The 13808-nt window shown below is 42.7% G+C and overlaps 1 protein-coding gene across 2 annotated transcripts in view; it reads left to right on the top strand.

Moving 5' to 3' along the window:
* Positions 1–2209: 2209 nt before the first annotated feature.
* Positions 2210–13808, top strand: part of LOC108665492 — a 50342-nt gene continuing 38743 nt past the window's right edge. Inside the window, exons 1-4 of one of the 2 annotated variants that reach the window (XM_018152248.2) lie at positions 2210–2344; positions 7043–7226; positions 8892–9066; positions 10523–11397. In XM_018152248.2, coding sequence (XP_018007737.2) covers positions 2343–2344; positions 7043–7226; positions 8892–9066; positions 10523–11397 — 1236 coding nt within the window. In that variant the 5' untranslated portion in view covers positions 2210–2342. Of the gene's footprint in view, positions 2345–7042; positions 7227–8891; positions 9067–10504; positions 11398–13808 lie in introns of both variants that reach the window. The other variant, XM_047881596.1, reaches the window with a different exon arrangement.

Genomic DNA, 13808 nt, shown 5'->3' with positions numbered 1-13808 from the left:
TGGGCCGTAGTTCCTGTATAACACGTATGACTAACGTGTGTCACAGGTCTTGTATAACACGTATGACAATAACGTGTGTCGCAGGTCTTGTATAACACGTATGACAGTAACGTGTGTCACAGGTCTTGTATAACACGTATGACAGTAACGTGTGTCGCAGGTCTTGTATAACACGTATGACTGCATGTAACGCGTGTCGTAGGTCTTGTATAACACGAATGACTGTAACGTGTGTCGTAGGTCTTGTATAACACGAATGACTGTAACGTGTGTCGCAGGTCTTGTATAACACGTATACCTATAACGTGTGTCGTAGGTCTTGTATACCTCAGAGCGCCCCAGGCTCGGGAATTTCAGGCGCGTTTTCATTGTCAGTTTTTTCGGTCAGCGCAAAAAACGCGGAGTTTTTTTCAGGTCGCGGGTTTCCCGCTAGCTTCTGTTTTTTTTTTAGTTCGAAATAAGTAAGTAGTGTTGACATATTAGCTGTGGTTGTAAAAAGGTAAATTGTTATTTTGATTAGTTGAGGAAACTCTTTGAGTTTGTTATACAAATATCAATGATTAATCTCTGATAGTGTATTCTTCAATTTAAATAAACTATAAATGCCAAATTTTATAATAACTATAAGTCAGGGATTTTCTTTTGTAATTAATGCCTATTTTAACGCAATTGGAAGCTTAGTTCACAATAAACTAGAAATAATTGTAAGTAAAACTGTTATTTCATTCGCAATTTTTCATGCAGGAGCAAGATTTGGTCCCTTTATTTTTTATTTATTCTCTCAGAATTGTATATCACATAGAGAAAAACATTCGTCGAAGACTGCGATGAATAAATTACCCTATATTAATTTGGTTGAAAATCTTTGTTTGCTTGATAAAACTTTGCCTTACGCTTACAATTCCCGCATATTGTTTCAGTGGGCAGCCATCATTGGCTCAAAAGTGCATAAAATTTCTAAAAAAAATAGAGTGAAATAATGTTTTTATGGGCAAATTATTCAACAAGGCTTAAATTCGAATAGGCAGAGGTAGTTAATTAGGCTTAATTTAGAAGATATCATGCATTTTTATCGTGCATCTTGGTTAACTTGTTAGTTTTTAAATTATCTAATTTTGTTGATATTTGACTCTTTTCGCATAAACGCCTGTTGCCGGCCAGAACCTGGGTTGAAGTCATACTTTTAAATGGTTACTTGAATTTAAAACGTTTAATTGAGAAAAATGAAAGCGTTTCTTGGAAGTCCATAAAATTTAACGAAATAATTTACACTGACGAATCCAATGATCGATTTACGTGAGAATGTGCCTCAAATTTATGCCAGTGAAGGTTTTAATGAACATGAGAAATGTAGATGTTCGATGGTGTCGACATAAACCTTAAAATTGACTGCCTCTGTGAGTGAAAAAGTTAAGCACGTCATAAAAATAAGTTAGTATTTGAAAGCAAGCGTTTGCTTTCCATCTTGCCGCCATCGATTTTCCGATACATCTACGAAATGCAGAAAATTCGAACTATTTAAAAATATTCATGAAAACCTTGGGCCTTTCCATCACTTAATAGTTTAAAAGGTATTTTATTTTCATCTAGAAATAAGTAAATAGTAAAACGAAAACAGCTTTAATTCATCAAAGTGCAATTCTTGTAGAAGGTAGCCTAATATACTTCTGTATGAGCCGTTTACGAGGGCTGCATGTATCGACCTATTGCGCTTCTGTATACACGCCCCCTCGCGAACAGGTGGCGAGTGTTGCCACATGTCACCAGAACTTTCAAACATTAATTCACATTACTCGGCATGTAATATTTAGAATGTTTTCCCAGGTATGTGTAAAGAAAATATTTCATTCTAGGTGCGAATAATATTCGGAGAACTGGACAAAGTAAATTTCTAGATAATAATATTGAAGCGGAGAACTAAGCGGTGCATGACACTTACTGTCGGATGATGTTACGTCATCGTGCGTGCACTGTTGACAGCAACGAGTGAATCGAAAAAATCAATTCATTAAAAGATTCCTATACTATACATTTGTCGATGAAATGATCAAACGATGTTTCCGAAAGGGATAAAATATTATCTTCATTCATATTTTATAGCCTTTTTAATTAGTCTCTAAATTTTTTACCGATATGAGTCTCATTGCCACGAAAACTCTGACGTTTTTTCAAAGAATGTCTGGAAGGTAGAATGGGCTGGAAAACGTTAGTCGCTCAGTACTGTAGAAGGAACGGAAGTTGGTGTGCGTTGAGCGTTGCAGCGCGCGAGCTGAGTTAGGTTGTTCTGTGCGACCGTAATTTTTTGGTTGTAAAGGAAGCAATCGACCTTTCTCTTCGTAGCCATGTAAGTTTATTATGAACGTATGCTTCTCATTAAGCAACAAATGTTATAATTTCCTAAATCGTTCCAAAGCTCTGTGCATGTCTATCCAATCGAAGACGCTGATTTGATTTCTCACTTGCGATTTCCCGACTACAAATATACGGAATATACCGACGTTTCATCAATTGAAAGCCACGATCATTGAGGTTTTTTGTTATAGGTATATGTTTCAACCAGAAACCAGTGTGCTTCGGGCAAATTCTTGATAAAATGTTCAATTTCTCTTCCGAAAATGAATCGAGGAGCCTGCAAGGTTACCCAAGGTAGAAGTAGTAAGAAGTGCATTGGTCTTCCTCTCTGCTCCACAGGAAAATTTCGCCGACCTAACCTAGTCTAATGACGCGCTGCCGTTCAGGGACCGCGCCGCTGGTGTTAAGTTTACAGCACCTGCCAAATAAGATATTAGAACGGCGTTGATGGCCTTTATCTTTTTCAGAAGCCGTACACAATAATAGGCATCTTCATGTTGTACTGTTGTAGTAAAGTTCTTCTCCGCCGGATCGTGTAATAAATCGTTCCTAATGAAGCTCGGCGACATTAGTACATACGATGATACGAGCACTATAAGTATAACTATTCAAGCCATGTATCATCAATTTAGGTTATTCGTGCTCATTGGTATGAAAATGGTGGAAATCCACGGAGGACAAACTAAGGCCGAAGTTGTCGGTTCATGTGACGCGAGGAATGCTGACTCAAGCTAGGTTCTTCCTTTGATATGCCGAACTAAAATGCGCACTTTTTCTTGTTGATGTTTTTTTTTATCTTTTACGATTCAGGTTGAACGATGTGAGAAGTTAATCGCTGTGTTGCTTATTACACTACTTGCTAGTTAATTCTCCAACAGCTCTGCTGCTCCTTCCTTAGTTGCATGGTTATTATCCCTCTCACGTACGAGCAAAATGGAGCACCGCTCCATTTTGCTTGGTAGGGGGCACCGGGCACCTCTCCCCTATCTCCCGGGCACCTCTCCCCATTTCCGGTATGGGGCACCTCTCCCATGCCCGTTACAGGGCACCCCTCACCCTCGCTTCTTGTCCCTCTGTGCCAAGCGGCTCCATAATCTGTGATGGATGGCTAAGCCGTGTGGAATTTTTCAAGTTTTTCAGCTATTTTGGGAGCAGTGATTGCGGCAATTCGTTATCCGGCACAGGGCCGGAGAAAGGCGAACATTCCTAGCATTCCTGCGAAGCTCTAGATTCGGTTCCCTGCTGACAGTTCACAATCGGGGTCGCATATTTGAGATTTTGATGGAATCGGCGACATTGTTTCCGACGATGACCTCGCTCCAGACATCATGATTAGCGATCTAAGCGTTTACGCAATCCAGGGCACCACCCTGAGCCTGAGAAAACGTTAATTTCACCCCTAGTCTATTGGTAGCAACACTCATTACCAGCCATTTAGTTACGAATTACATAATAATACGATTTACGTCAGTAGCGGATGACGTTTGTTACCAGCTTATTACAGCATTATTTAGTTGCGTCGTGTCCCGGGAACGTAGAAGCGCAGGAGCTTAATAATCGTTGAAGTCTGATTCTCAATGAGTACGGTATCAAAGATTTCTCTATCTTTACCATCGTAATGATTCCTCAGGCTTATCGAACTTGAAGATGATGCAATTCGTATCTAATTTTCAGCGCAGTCACTCGAATTTCTCTGCAACTGTTAGCAGTCGTTTCATTGAAAAATTTATCGTCTTATTGACCGTTCATGCTGAAGAAATACTGCGGTTGTATGGTACCAGCTAAAGTATCTGATATACTTACAAATGAAATTTACTGTATTTTTAAACATTGTAATTAAAATGTAATTCTGTAAGCATATTTTGTCTGTATTCATTATTGTTATAGATGCAATTTGAATATGGCATTTGTTTTTGTCCCGCGGTGCCTGAGACCGCGCCGTGGTCGTTACGATAAGACCACGGCCCAAGACTGACCTGTCTTCGCGGTCTATTTAAATATAGTAGATTAATGTGGGTGTGCCAGGCTGCTGCAACCTTCAAGGGATCTGTACAAACTGAGGCTAGAAATAAGTGCACGAACAAGCGCCAGTGAATGAGTTGCTGGCGCTCACGACGCTCCTGTTGAATAGTTGAGAATGGGATCTTCTTCTCAGTTCCCTGTGGAGGTAAAATAGAAGCTGGTGTCTGAAACTGATTAACTGAAGCATCATTATCTCACGAAACTTTCAAGAAAATTAATATTTTTGGGTCTTTTAAGACTAGCAGTACATGATTTTGTTCCAATTGATTTTGTCTAGCCTCTATATATATTTGAAGAAACCGTAGCGATTCCGGAGCTCTGGACCTTAATTTTGTGTGGTAGTTTAACATTAACTAAATCACGGTTTCCTCTCTATTGTTCCAATATGTGACATTCTGTAATTTCCCAAAATATTTTTCTCCCGATGGGCCAAAGAAAACAAGAGCCAAATATGTGAGAAGACCGTCGTCCATATGTATTCTCTTCGAAAAGCCTTGTGTGCTGATCGTTCTTGATGCTGAGCTGCTGAATAGAACAGTTTTTTTATAAATTATATTTTCACAGCGGACGACACTTGCGCCCTTGGATCTCATCCTTTTGTTTACTTCTTGCTTATGCGTGCATGGACACGCGTCATCCTGCCTACCGCCCATTCCATGCGTGTCCATTTTTTGCCGCAGTTGCATTAAAATTATCAAGCGGTAACTTCTGTGCGATTGATTGTGCTCGTTTGACGTTATTGACGTCGTTTAGGTATTTGAACAAATTGCCGATACTCGATGTTCACAAGTTCTTGTCACACAAATTATTTTGTTCATAATGGCTGGAATTTTCTATATCTGCATTTCTCTGCACGCCATTTCCAATTCATTCAACATTCACTGTTGGAATATTGCCATTTTATTTGTAAGCATCGAGGTAGCCGAGGGTTGGTCGTGGCAAATGGTAGTTAATTTTTATTTCGATCTTGCTCTCGTTCAACACTGCGTTCCAATGCCAATAGTTGCGACAACAACGTCCAGGGAATCCAAACAGCACGGCATTAATAGTCGCTTGACCTATATTATGGTAAACTGACCAAAGAAATATTATATTTATAAGAAATTTCGCCTCAAAGAGAATAATTTTTCACTTTCATATATATAGTTTATTTTATTTCTACCGCGCCTACTCACGGAAACTTGACTGTTTAAGGATTAATTTCTGCTTGAGGTATTGTTTCTCGATGAGTTAGTCATGGTCAACTATCCTTCCTGTATACTTTTGCACGTGTCCGCTGGTCTCGCGTATTATTATCGTACGGGACGTGTTGTATGTTGCGCAGGCTTATACTGAATCGCGATGTTACACTCGACTCGCATTTATTCTCCGCTTCTAATTTAGCGGGTTGAGTATCGCGGAATGGGTTCATATTTCCTTGGAAGAACCGTCAGTTCATCACAGTAGTTCACCCACTTGACGAGATAAATCTGAATAAATATTATGTTCAGGTATTTTCAACGTCCATCATGAAACTGCTCAATTTAGCCCAGTTGAATGCGAGCCCCGAGATGAGGCATGAGAGGAGGCTGCCAATGTGCGAATGTTGGTGGTTCGATCTACCGCCTTGATCTACCGCCTCTTCTCGAATGGGTCATTGTACTGGAAAGTAATTAGCTGACCGGCGTGCCGCCTGGCTATGACGCCTGGCATCGAATAAGATGGAAGCCAAAATCTCAATGAAAATTCATTGGGTCGCTTTTCATTTTATGGCATTTTTTTATTTCATCGTGTATTCTAAGTGTCGCTATTGTACTAGTAATTTTCTAGTCTTGAGGACTAAATTTAATTATCTGGTATACTAGTCAAGTTGTGTTCACTCTGTGCTTCATGTCCTTACGACAACCTAATGAATACAAATGTGACGGCTCCGGCAGTACATACAGAATAATTGTAGCAAGAATAAGATCAGAGTTACCCTCGCACCACCCAATATCCCTGGGTCAGCAGTCCTCTCAAATATGAGTTACATTGGCGACAAAACATATCGTGCGACAGCAAGGCTTGACTCCATGCAGTATTCTTGCGCGCCTGAATTGCTGGCTGTAGTCAGGCTTTTTGACGGTTGCCTGGTGTTGGGGTTATGCTTTATGTTGGTTATCCCGCGAAAAAAAAAACTGCATGACGAGTAAGATCGCGCAGTCTGTGTTTACGAGAGAAGCTGGACTGTTGGGTAAATATCTCGGTGAGATGTCCGCGCTTGTTGGGCTGACATATTTTCCGAGTATACTGAGGTGCTAGGATTACCTATCATAGTGAACTGTGTCCGTAACGCTGTTGGATGGCTGCCGTGACCGTGTGGACTGGTGCATCGTGACGTGTGGACTGGTGCATCGTGACGTGTGGACTGTGCATCGTGACCGTGTGGACTGGTGCATCGTGACGTGTGGACTGGTGCATCGTGACCGTGTGGCCTGGTGCATCGTGACGTGTGGACGGGTGCATTGTGACGTGTGGACGGGTGCATCGTGAGATGGCCATTCCTCTTTACCCTCGCCCATTTCTCTTCACACATCACACGCACCTCCTCCCCACCATCTCAACCCTCCCCACCGCCCCACACAAACATGTCCTCAACCCTCTCATTGAATTGACTCGCCCAACACTAAAGCAAGTCCTGAATGTACAGGAGACTTCCTGACCAAATCGTCAGTGACGCGCCGGTCCACTTGCCAGCCGGGCCTTCCTCTGCGCCTGTCCCCGCCGGTCTCGCCGCTAACGGGCTCGTACCACTGACTCCCGGCCACGGGCGCGACCGTTGCGCTCAGCCCGGCCGTGCTAACGGGTCCGCTACGGCCACTCGGTCGTCCTCGGTAAGATAATTGATTGATTGATCTTTTATTCAAAGACTTCATACATTCCTTGTCTTTTATTGTTTACTATACAGAAGTCGATATGTTTTTTTTACATACTGTTACACACGTGCAGTATGTTTTTTCGTGTAATCTTCACATGCAATTGGTTCTTAACCGGCTTTGTTACACGGCTAACTGCTTGGTAGTATTTAGTTTTTTTCGAATTTAAATAATTAATCGGTGTTTTGACCAAAACCTATAACCTCGCCTTCATTAAAATGACATTATCTACTTAGAAATAAACGACTGGTTAACATGCAAACATGTCCTCACTATATCCCTCATCGAATTGACTCGCTTTGAGTGGCTACTTCCCAACCTAACGTGGTGATGAAATGTGCTCACCTAATTTTGGTGAATTGTGTTAATTTTGATATGACCAAAATTTTTAAATTTTGGTCACTTCGAGCGTCACTAGCAGGTAACGCTGTCATTTGCTAACCTAACTATTGTAGGCTGTCACTAGTAGGTGACGCTGTCCTGTGTCACTAGTAGCTAGGTAACGCTGTCCTGTGTCACTATAAGCTAGGTGACGCTGTCCTATGTCACTAGTAGTTGACGCTGTCCTGTGTCACTAGTAGCTAGGTGACGCTATCCTATGTCACTAGTAGATGACGTCACTATAGGCTGTATCTACAGAGGCAATTGGCGTTACAATAACAGAAGACTGTCCACCGCCGGCCACTGAATGTCCCCCGGTGCTCCCACATCCGGCAATTAGAGTTTCGGATCACCGCAAGCAAGCTGGATATTTGCTTTTTTTTCTTTAGTGTTACGTTTCTCGTTTAGTTACGCTTGGTCTCGATGTGTGATGAATGATCGAATTCGTTAGTCGCCATACCTGCTTCAAATGCAAATAAAATAACTTCGCTTGAATTAGTTAAGCATTTAAATTCTTACTTTAGAGAGGTTACCTTCCACTGCATTCGCACTCTACCGAAGACTCTTCCTCCCTTGCTTCCTCCCTTGCTTCCTCACTTGCTTCCTCACTTGCTTCCTCGCTTGCTTCCTCACTTGCTTCCTCACTTGCTTCCTCCCTTGCTTCCTCACTTGCTTCCTCACTTGCTTCCTCTCTTGCTTCCTCACTTGCTTCCTCTCTTGCTTCCTCACTTGCTTCCTCACTTGCTTCCTCACTTGCTTCCTCGCTTGCTAATCAAGTGGGGATAAGCTCAAATATTCTCAGTGTTAACTTATTCATGTTAATTTAAGTTGTAGTCTAGCGATGCTTTGCTTGTGATTGCGTTTATAAATATCCGCTCTGAAGAGAATTTGTGCACATGCGTGACTCATCACGTTTATTTTTTATATATTTTTATACATTAAATTGTTCTTAGCCTCTGGACCAGATCTCTTTTTTGTATGATTGCTCACATGCCATTGGGCCAAGTCATGGGATTGAACTCTACAAAAGCTCATAGACAAACTGGAAAATTTTCTATGTTCATGAACTTCAAAATTGTTATTGAAAAATTCTTCCCACACCCGAATTGCTCTCCAGCAAATTTTGCACATGCATGTAATTTTTAAAGTACGTAGTGAATTGAGTCAGAATTATTGATTTTGAGCAGAATTATGGAACTGAAGGTGTACATTGGATTAATGTGGCCTGCGTCCCTCATACAGGACGTACGTGACGCGCAGGCCGCCGTCCCCGGCATCGCGCGTGCCATGGCTCAGGACCGCCGCCGCCACGCCAGTTTCGGCGCGACTGCCAAAGAAAACGGAGCCGCCGCGTCGAGCAGCCTCATAGAAAACGGAGCTGTCCGACACAGGCACAGCGAGAACTATAATATTCCGTGTCAGTTATTTCAATTGATCAACTGTTGTTCTCCTTGTAACTCTTGATGCAATGTCGTTAAATATTGGGTGTAAATTCAGAATGATGATCATAAAAGATAATTTTATTGAAGTGCACATTTTTGCTGGTCTCTACTACTGGTAATCTGATTAACATTAATGAAACGACGCTAGTGCTAGCTATTTTTTATTATAGAATAGAATAGAAGTGTCGGCGTTGAAGAAATAGGCCCATGGCCTGTTGCCGATTCTTTTTGTAGTGACGCTAGTTGTAGTGACGCTATAGTTGTGGTGACGCTAGTTGTAGTGACGCTAGTTGTGGTGACGCTATAGTTGTGGTGACGCTAGTCGTAGAGACGCTATAGTCGTAGAGACGCTTGTTGTGGAATTATAGGCTAGTTGCCTATAGTTTTCCAGAGTTTACTTGTGAACGGGAAGACCACGGAAACTTAAATCCATGCATGACGTTCAAAAGAACGGTACCTTGATCATAATAGGTTCAGGAAATGATCGTTTCCCGTGAAAATTTCTGGAGTGAAGGAGATAAATATTAATTTTTTTGCATTGCATGTGTGGTCAGCATCTTCGTATTTCTCTGTTTGCATTAAAAATATATTAACAGATCAAGAGATGCAATTTCAGACCTTGAAGTGCAAAGCTACGTGATATTTACTCTAATTTTGTAGAACTCTTAGCACCAGTAGCACGTCATCAAAAGCACGCCGCTGCACACTCGCATAGAATAGAATAGAATAGAATAGAAGTGTCGGCGTTGAAGACATAGGCCCATGGCCTGTTGCCGATTCTTGAACTATTCGTGACTTGATTCACAAGGGATCCGGCCTTTGGAACCCGATCTTTCCATAACTGACGATTGATTGAGATAGCTGCTGGACTTATTGCCTGCTCCGTAATTTGCTAGGCATTTTAAGACTGAACATATGATCCGGCATAGCTTCGTCTAGTCTGTTTTTGAAGATGTTCATACTCGGAGCTCCAACGATGCTATCAGGGAGGCTGTTCCACATGTCGGTGACTCGAAGCGAGAAGAAATGTTGTCGCATGGATGTGTTCCAACGCTGTTTTTTTAGTTTATAGCCGTGGCCCCTGGTGTTGGTTCTTGTTTCAAATTATGGACACCAATGAGATTTTTAACAATATCATATTCATCAGTCGTTATCCATATAATGGAGAGCAGAATTGAGAGCTTTCAGTCATTAAGTGAACATTATTATTGACACAAATTACAAAAATTTCTAATGCTGAAGTGCTTGAGCTGTTTTATTTATCATAATTAATGCAAAACTAATTTCAAATCTCGTCTCTAACTCGTGTTTCACTCACAACGCAGCCACCTCGCTATTTTCTAGCTGATGAGCTTATTCTGCAAATGTTATTAAAATATTCTTCATAACTTACAAACCGTTTATCTACTCCAGCCAGCCTTTATCTTCCAGCCTCCAGCTGCCGGGACGACGAGTCTCGTGCGCGTCACTCGAGCGGGCCCGGGGGCCCAGCGTCGGGGTCCAGCTCCCCAGGCATGCCCAGCAAGTACAGCACTCCCTGCCAGAGCGCCCACTTCCCCATCAATCCCCTCGTCCTCAAGTGCCTACACGAGCCTCAAGACTCCATCGACGCTCAGCCCTGCAACCCAAATTCAAATCCTGGAGCATCCGTTTCTTCAGGAGCGAATGTTCTGCCTAAAAAATTAGGGCCCTCTGGAAAGCCAGTCTTACCTCAACGGGATTCTTCATTGCCTGCCTTGATATCGCCTAACACAGTCATACATTCCCGCCCTAACGGTGTTCATTGCGGGCCAAGCAACATCGGGCCTCATGCCAACGGTGGCCAGTCTAGTCCCGATTTCCTCAATTATGATAAATCTCCAGAATCCGAGAAGCTGCTCAAGGGTGACGCCCGAAACGTGACGATGGATCCAAAAATTCCTCGTTCTGATAACTACGTTCCTTGTGTGGAGTTCGAAAAGCACAGCAGTGAAGCAAGCGTCGATGATGCGCCGCGCAGGGGCGATAACTACACAGAGTTTACCTTCGATAAGTCAAGTGTAACAACTAAACCCAAGGGCTTCGTTCAGTCCCTTTACGAGTCTCCAGCGCGAAAAAGCGAACCTCGGAGCGAAGCTTCAAGTATTTTATCCTTGAATTTCAATTGGAAGAAGAATTACGTGCCCTTTGGGTGTGCCAGAGTCGAGGAAGTGAAGGAAGAGAGGGTTGAGGCTTCGTCGCGAGCGCCCCTCATGAAGAAGGCCGCAGTGCAGGACGACGATCTCTCGCCATCCGAACTTAAACAAGATTTCCTTACGGCTGAGCAGGTGAGAGTTTCAGATGCTTTGGTAATTAATTCGGGTATTTTTTCTCTGTTATATTATATTGTGATGCTTAGATGTCGTCTGAAGGACGGTCACGCTGATGCGCCCCTGTAGTCCCTCCTCGTATGCCGGGACAGGTACCGGGACCTGTACGGCCCGAGTTGTGCCTACGAGCGTCGGATGCTCGCACGCACCGCTTTGTTTCATGGCTATTGACGATTCTGTTTTCTGAAAGAGTTAGTTTAATCACTTTGATATAGAGAAATATTTTCTTTTATTGCCTTCCATCAGTATCAACTTCAAGCTTTTGTGTAATACTTTCCGACATGCGCGCTGCCTGAGACTAGTATCGTCAGCTGGGGTATGCTGACCACGCCGCATCGTCCTGTCGGCCACCGCGGCCTGACACGGACATCAGTAATGGCATGCATGGCTTACAAAGCCCCTCTGCAAGGCAATTTTTTTATCGGCCATCTTGAAATTGTTGCAGGATTGTCAGCGTTCATTGACGCTTGCTTTGCAATTTTTGGTATTGTACCTCTCGCATTTTCTAGCCTCATATGAGCTATATTAACTTATGAACATGTTCAAGTTGAGGCGGTGCCTCTTCTAGAGAGGCAGGAGGCTCGTACGACGCCTCTTTTTCTCATTGCAGTAAACCAGGAATTTTTTATCTCCATAACGCCGCTGTTCGTTGCAGCGCTGTTTCTTTACCACAGTTCCATCCACGCCCGCCCTCGTTTTGCGGCTCGCCGAAAATTAACTCCAAGTCCCCTTTATATTTTCTTAGTTTACGCGAGGACTCGCCGCTAATACATTATTTTGAAGCACAAGAAATTTTCTTCGGTAAAATGCCGCTATTTTTGAGGCTTGGCTCCTTGGCCGCTAAAATATGACGGAGACTCGGCACTGCTGGTCGTGCGGTCGAGAACGGTTGCCGGAGCTACAATATCACTATTATCGCGGCCGTTGTTGGCTTGAGCTAAACGATTATCGCGGCCGTTTTTGGCATGAGCTGCAATATTGGAAACGATTATAGCGGCCGTTGTTGGCTTGAGCTGCAAGATCGGAAACGATTATCGCAGCCATTGTTGGCTTGAGCTGCAAGATTGGAAACGATTACAGCGGCCGTTGTTGGCTTGAGCTGCAAGATCGGAAACCATTATCGCGGCCGTTGTTGGCATGAGCTGCAATATTGGAAACGATTATCGCGGCCGTCGGTAAGCCACCGATTATCGGGCCAAACGTTTGATGGTCTGAAAGCTTTCGTAGTGTGTGAAAGTTTCTTTGATGAACCGCACTGAACAAGCTTGTTTTGCTCTTGCGACGAAAATTGAACGGTGTCGACTGGGCGACTCTTGCACGCACTCTTGCTTTCATCCTGATGCAGATGAGAAAAGCTATTTTATGAGGGGACAACATACGTTAGCGGTTGATGAAACCTGCTATGCACAGTTTATTCGTGTTGTTACTAACCGTTCGAATTGGTTTGTATTTTTTCAGTACGCATACTTTGATTTGCTTCTCAATTTGATTTTTTCCTGTTAATTCTTGACTGGTGATCAGTCACGTCCTAGCTGAACTGGTTTCATTTCCTATGGCTTACCTAACAGATTGTTGTGAAGAACAGCGTTCGCTAAATTGCAGGCGTGCTGATGTGACCGAATAAAGAAGATGCTTTAATTATTCTGATGGATGATTGTTGATTCTGCTTGGTCACTATCTAATTTCAATTTTCCGAGTCGCAACTTGGGACCGACCGAGCATCCTTGCCTATGCTCCAGTTTATCTGTAAAGCTTATATTCATACATATATTCGTAATGGAATGTCGATACCTTTCCTCTTGTTCCTGTAATTTCTATATTCGATAGGTTTTATTTTAATATGTTTGCTACTATACCCATGTTTATGCCACGTATTTCAATATTTTATCATTAATATTATTTTGCCCTTGTGTCTCTTTTACGTCGCATCGACTCTTCTGAAGTGGCAATCGACGTTTCAATGCGTTAGCTCTCGATGCCCTCGCAAGCTGGACGGTCGCATTATTTTGAACATTTGCCGTGCTCTTAATTGAGGTTTCGATAGAATGTTTTGGCTGCTCTCGGCTTCAGAAGCTATTATTCCAGGAATGCTGTCGAAACGACGATATGTTTGCTCCCACGTCATTCCTGCAGTGCTTTGGTGACCAAGCTGTATCAAATGTGCAGCGCATGTATCTATCGAAAACATTCTTCCTTAAAAATATGAAATTTCTTATCACTCTTTTACATGTGTTGAGTAGACTGAAAGTTCAATATTATGAAGAATTTTCATAGTTTGTTTCTATGCAGCGTTTGGCGTCGTCTGGAACACTCTCTGGAATAAAGCTGGCCTGCATGCCTCCCTCCTTTGAACGCTCCGCCATTATGAT

This window comes from Hyalella azteca, unplaced genomic scaffold (genome assembly GCF_000764305.2).
Source record: "Hyalella azteca isolate HAZT.00-mixed unplaced genomic scaffold, Hazt_2.0.2 contig8349, whole genome shotgun sequence".
NCBI lineage: Eukaryota > Metazoa > Arthropoda > Malacostraca > Amphipoda > Hyalellidae > Hyalella > Hyalella azteca.
Note: the sequence above shows the minus strand (reverse complement) of the source record. Positions and strands in the feature narration are given on the sequence as shown.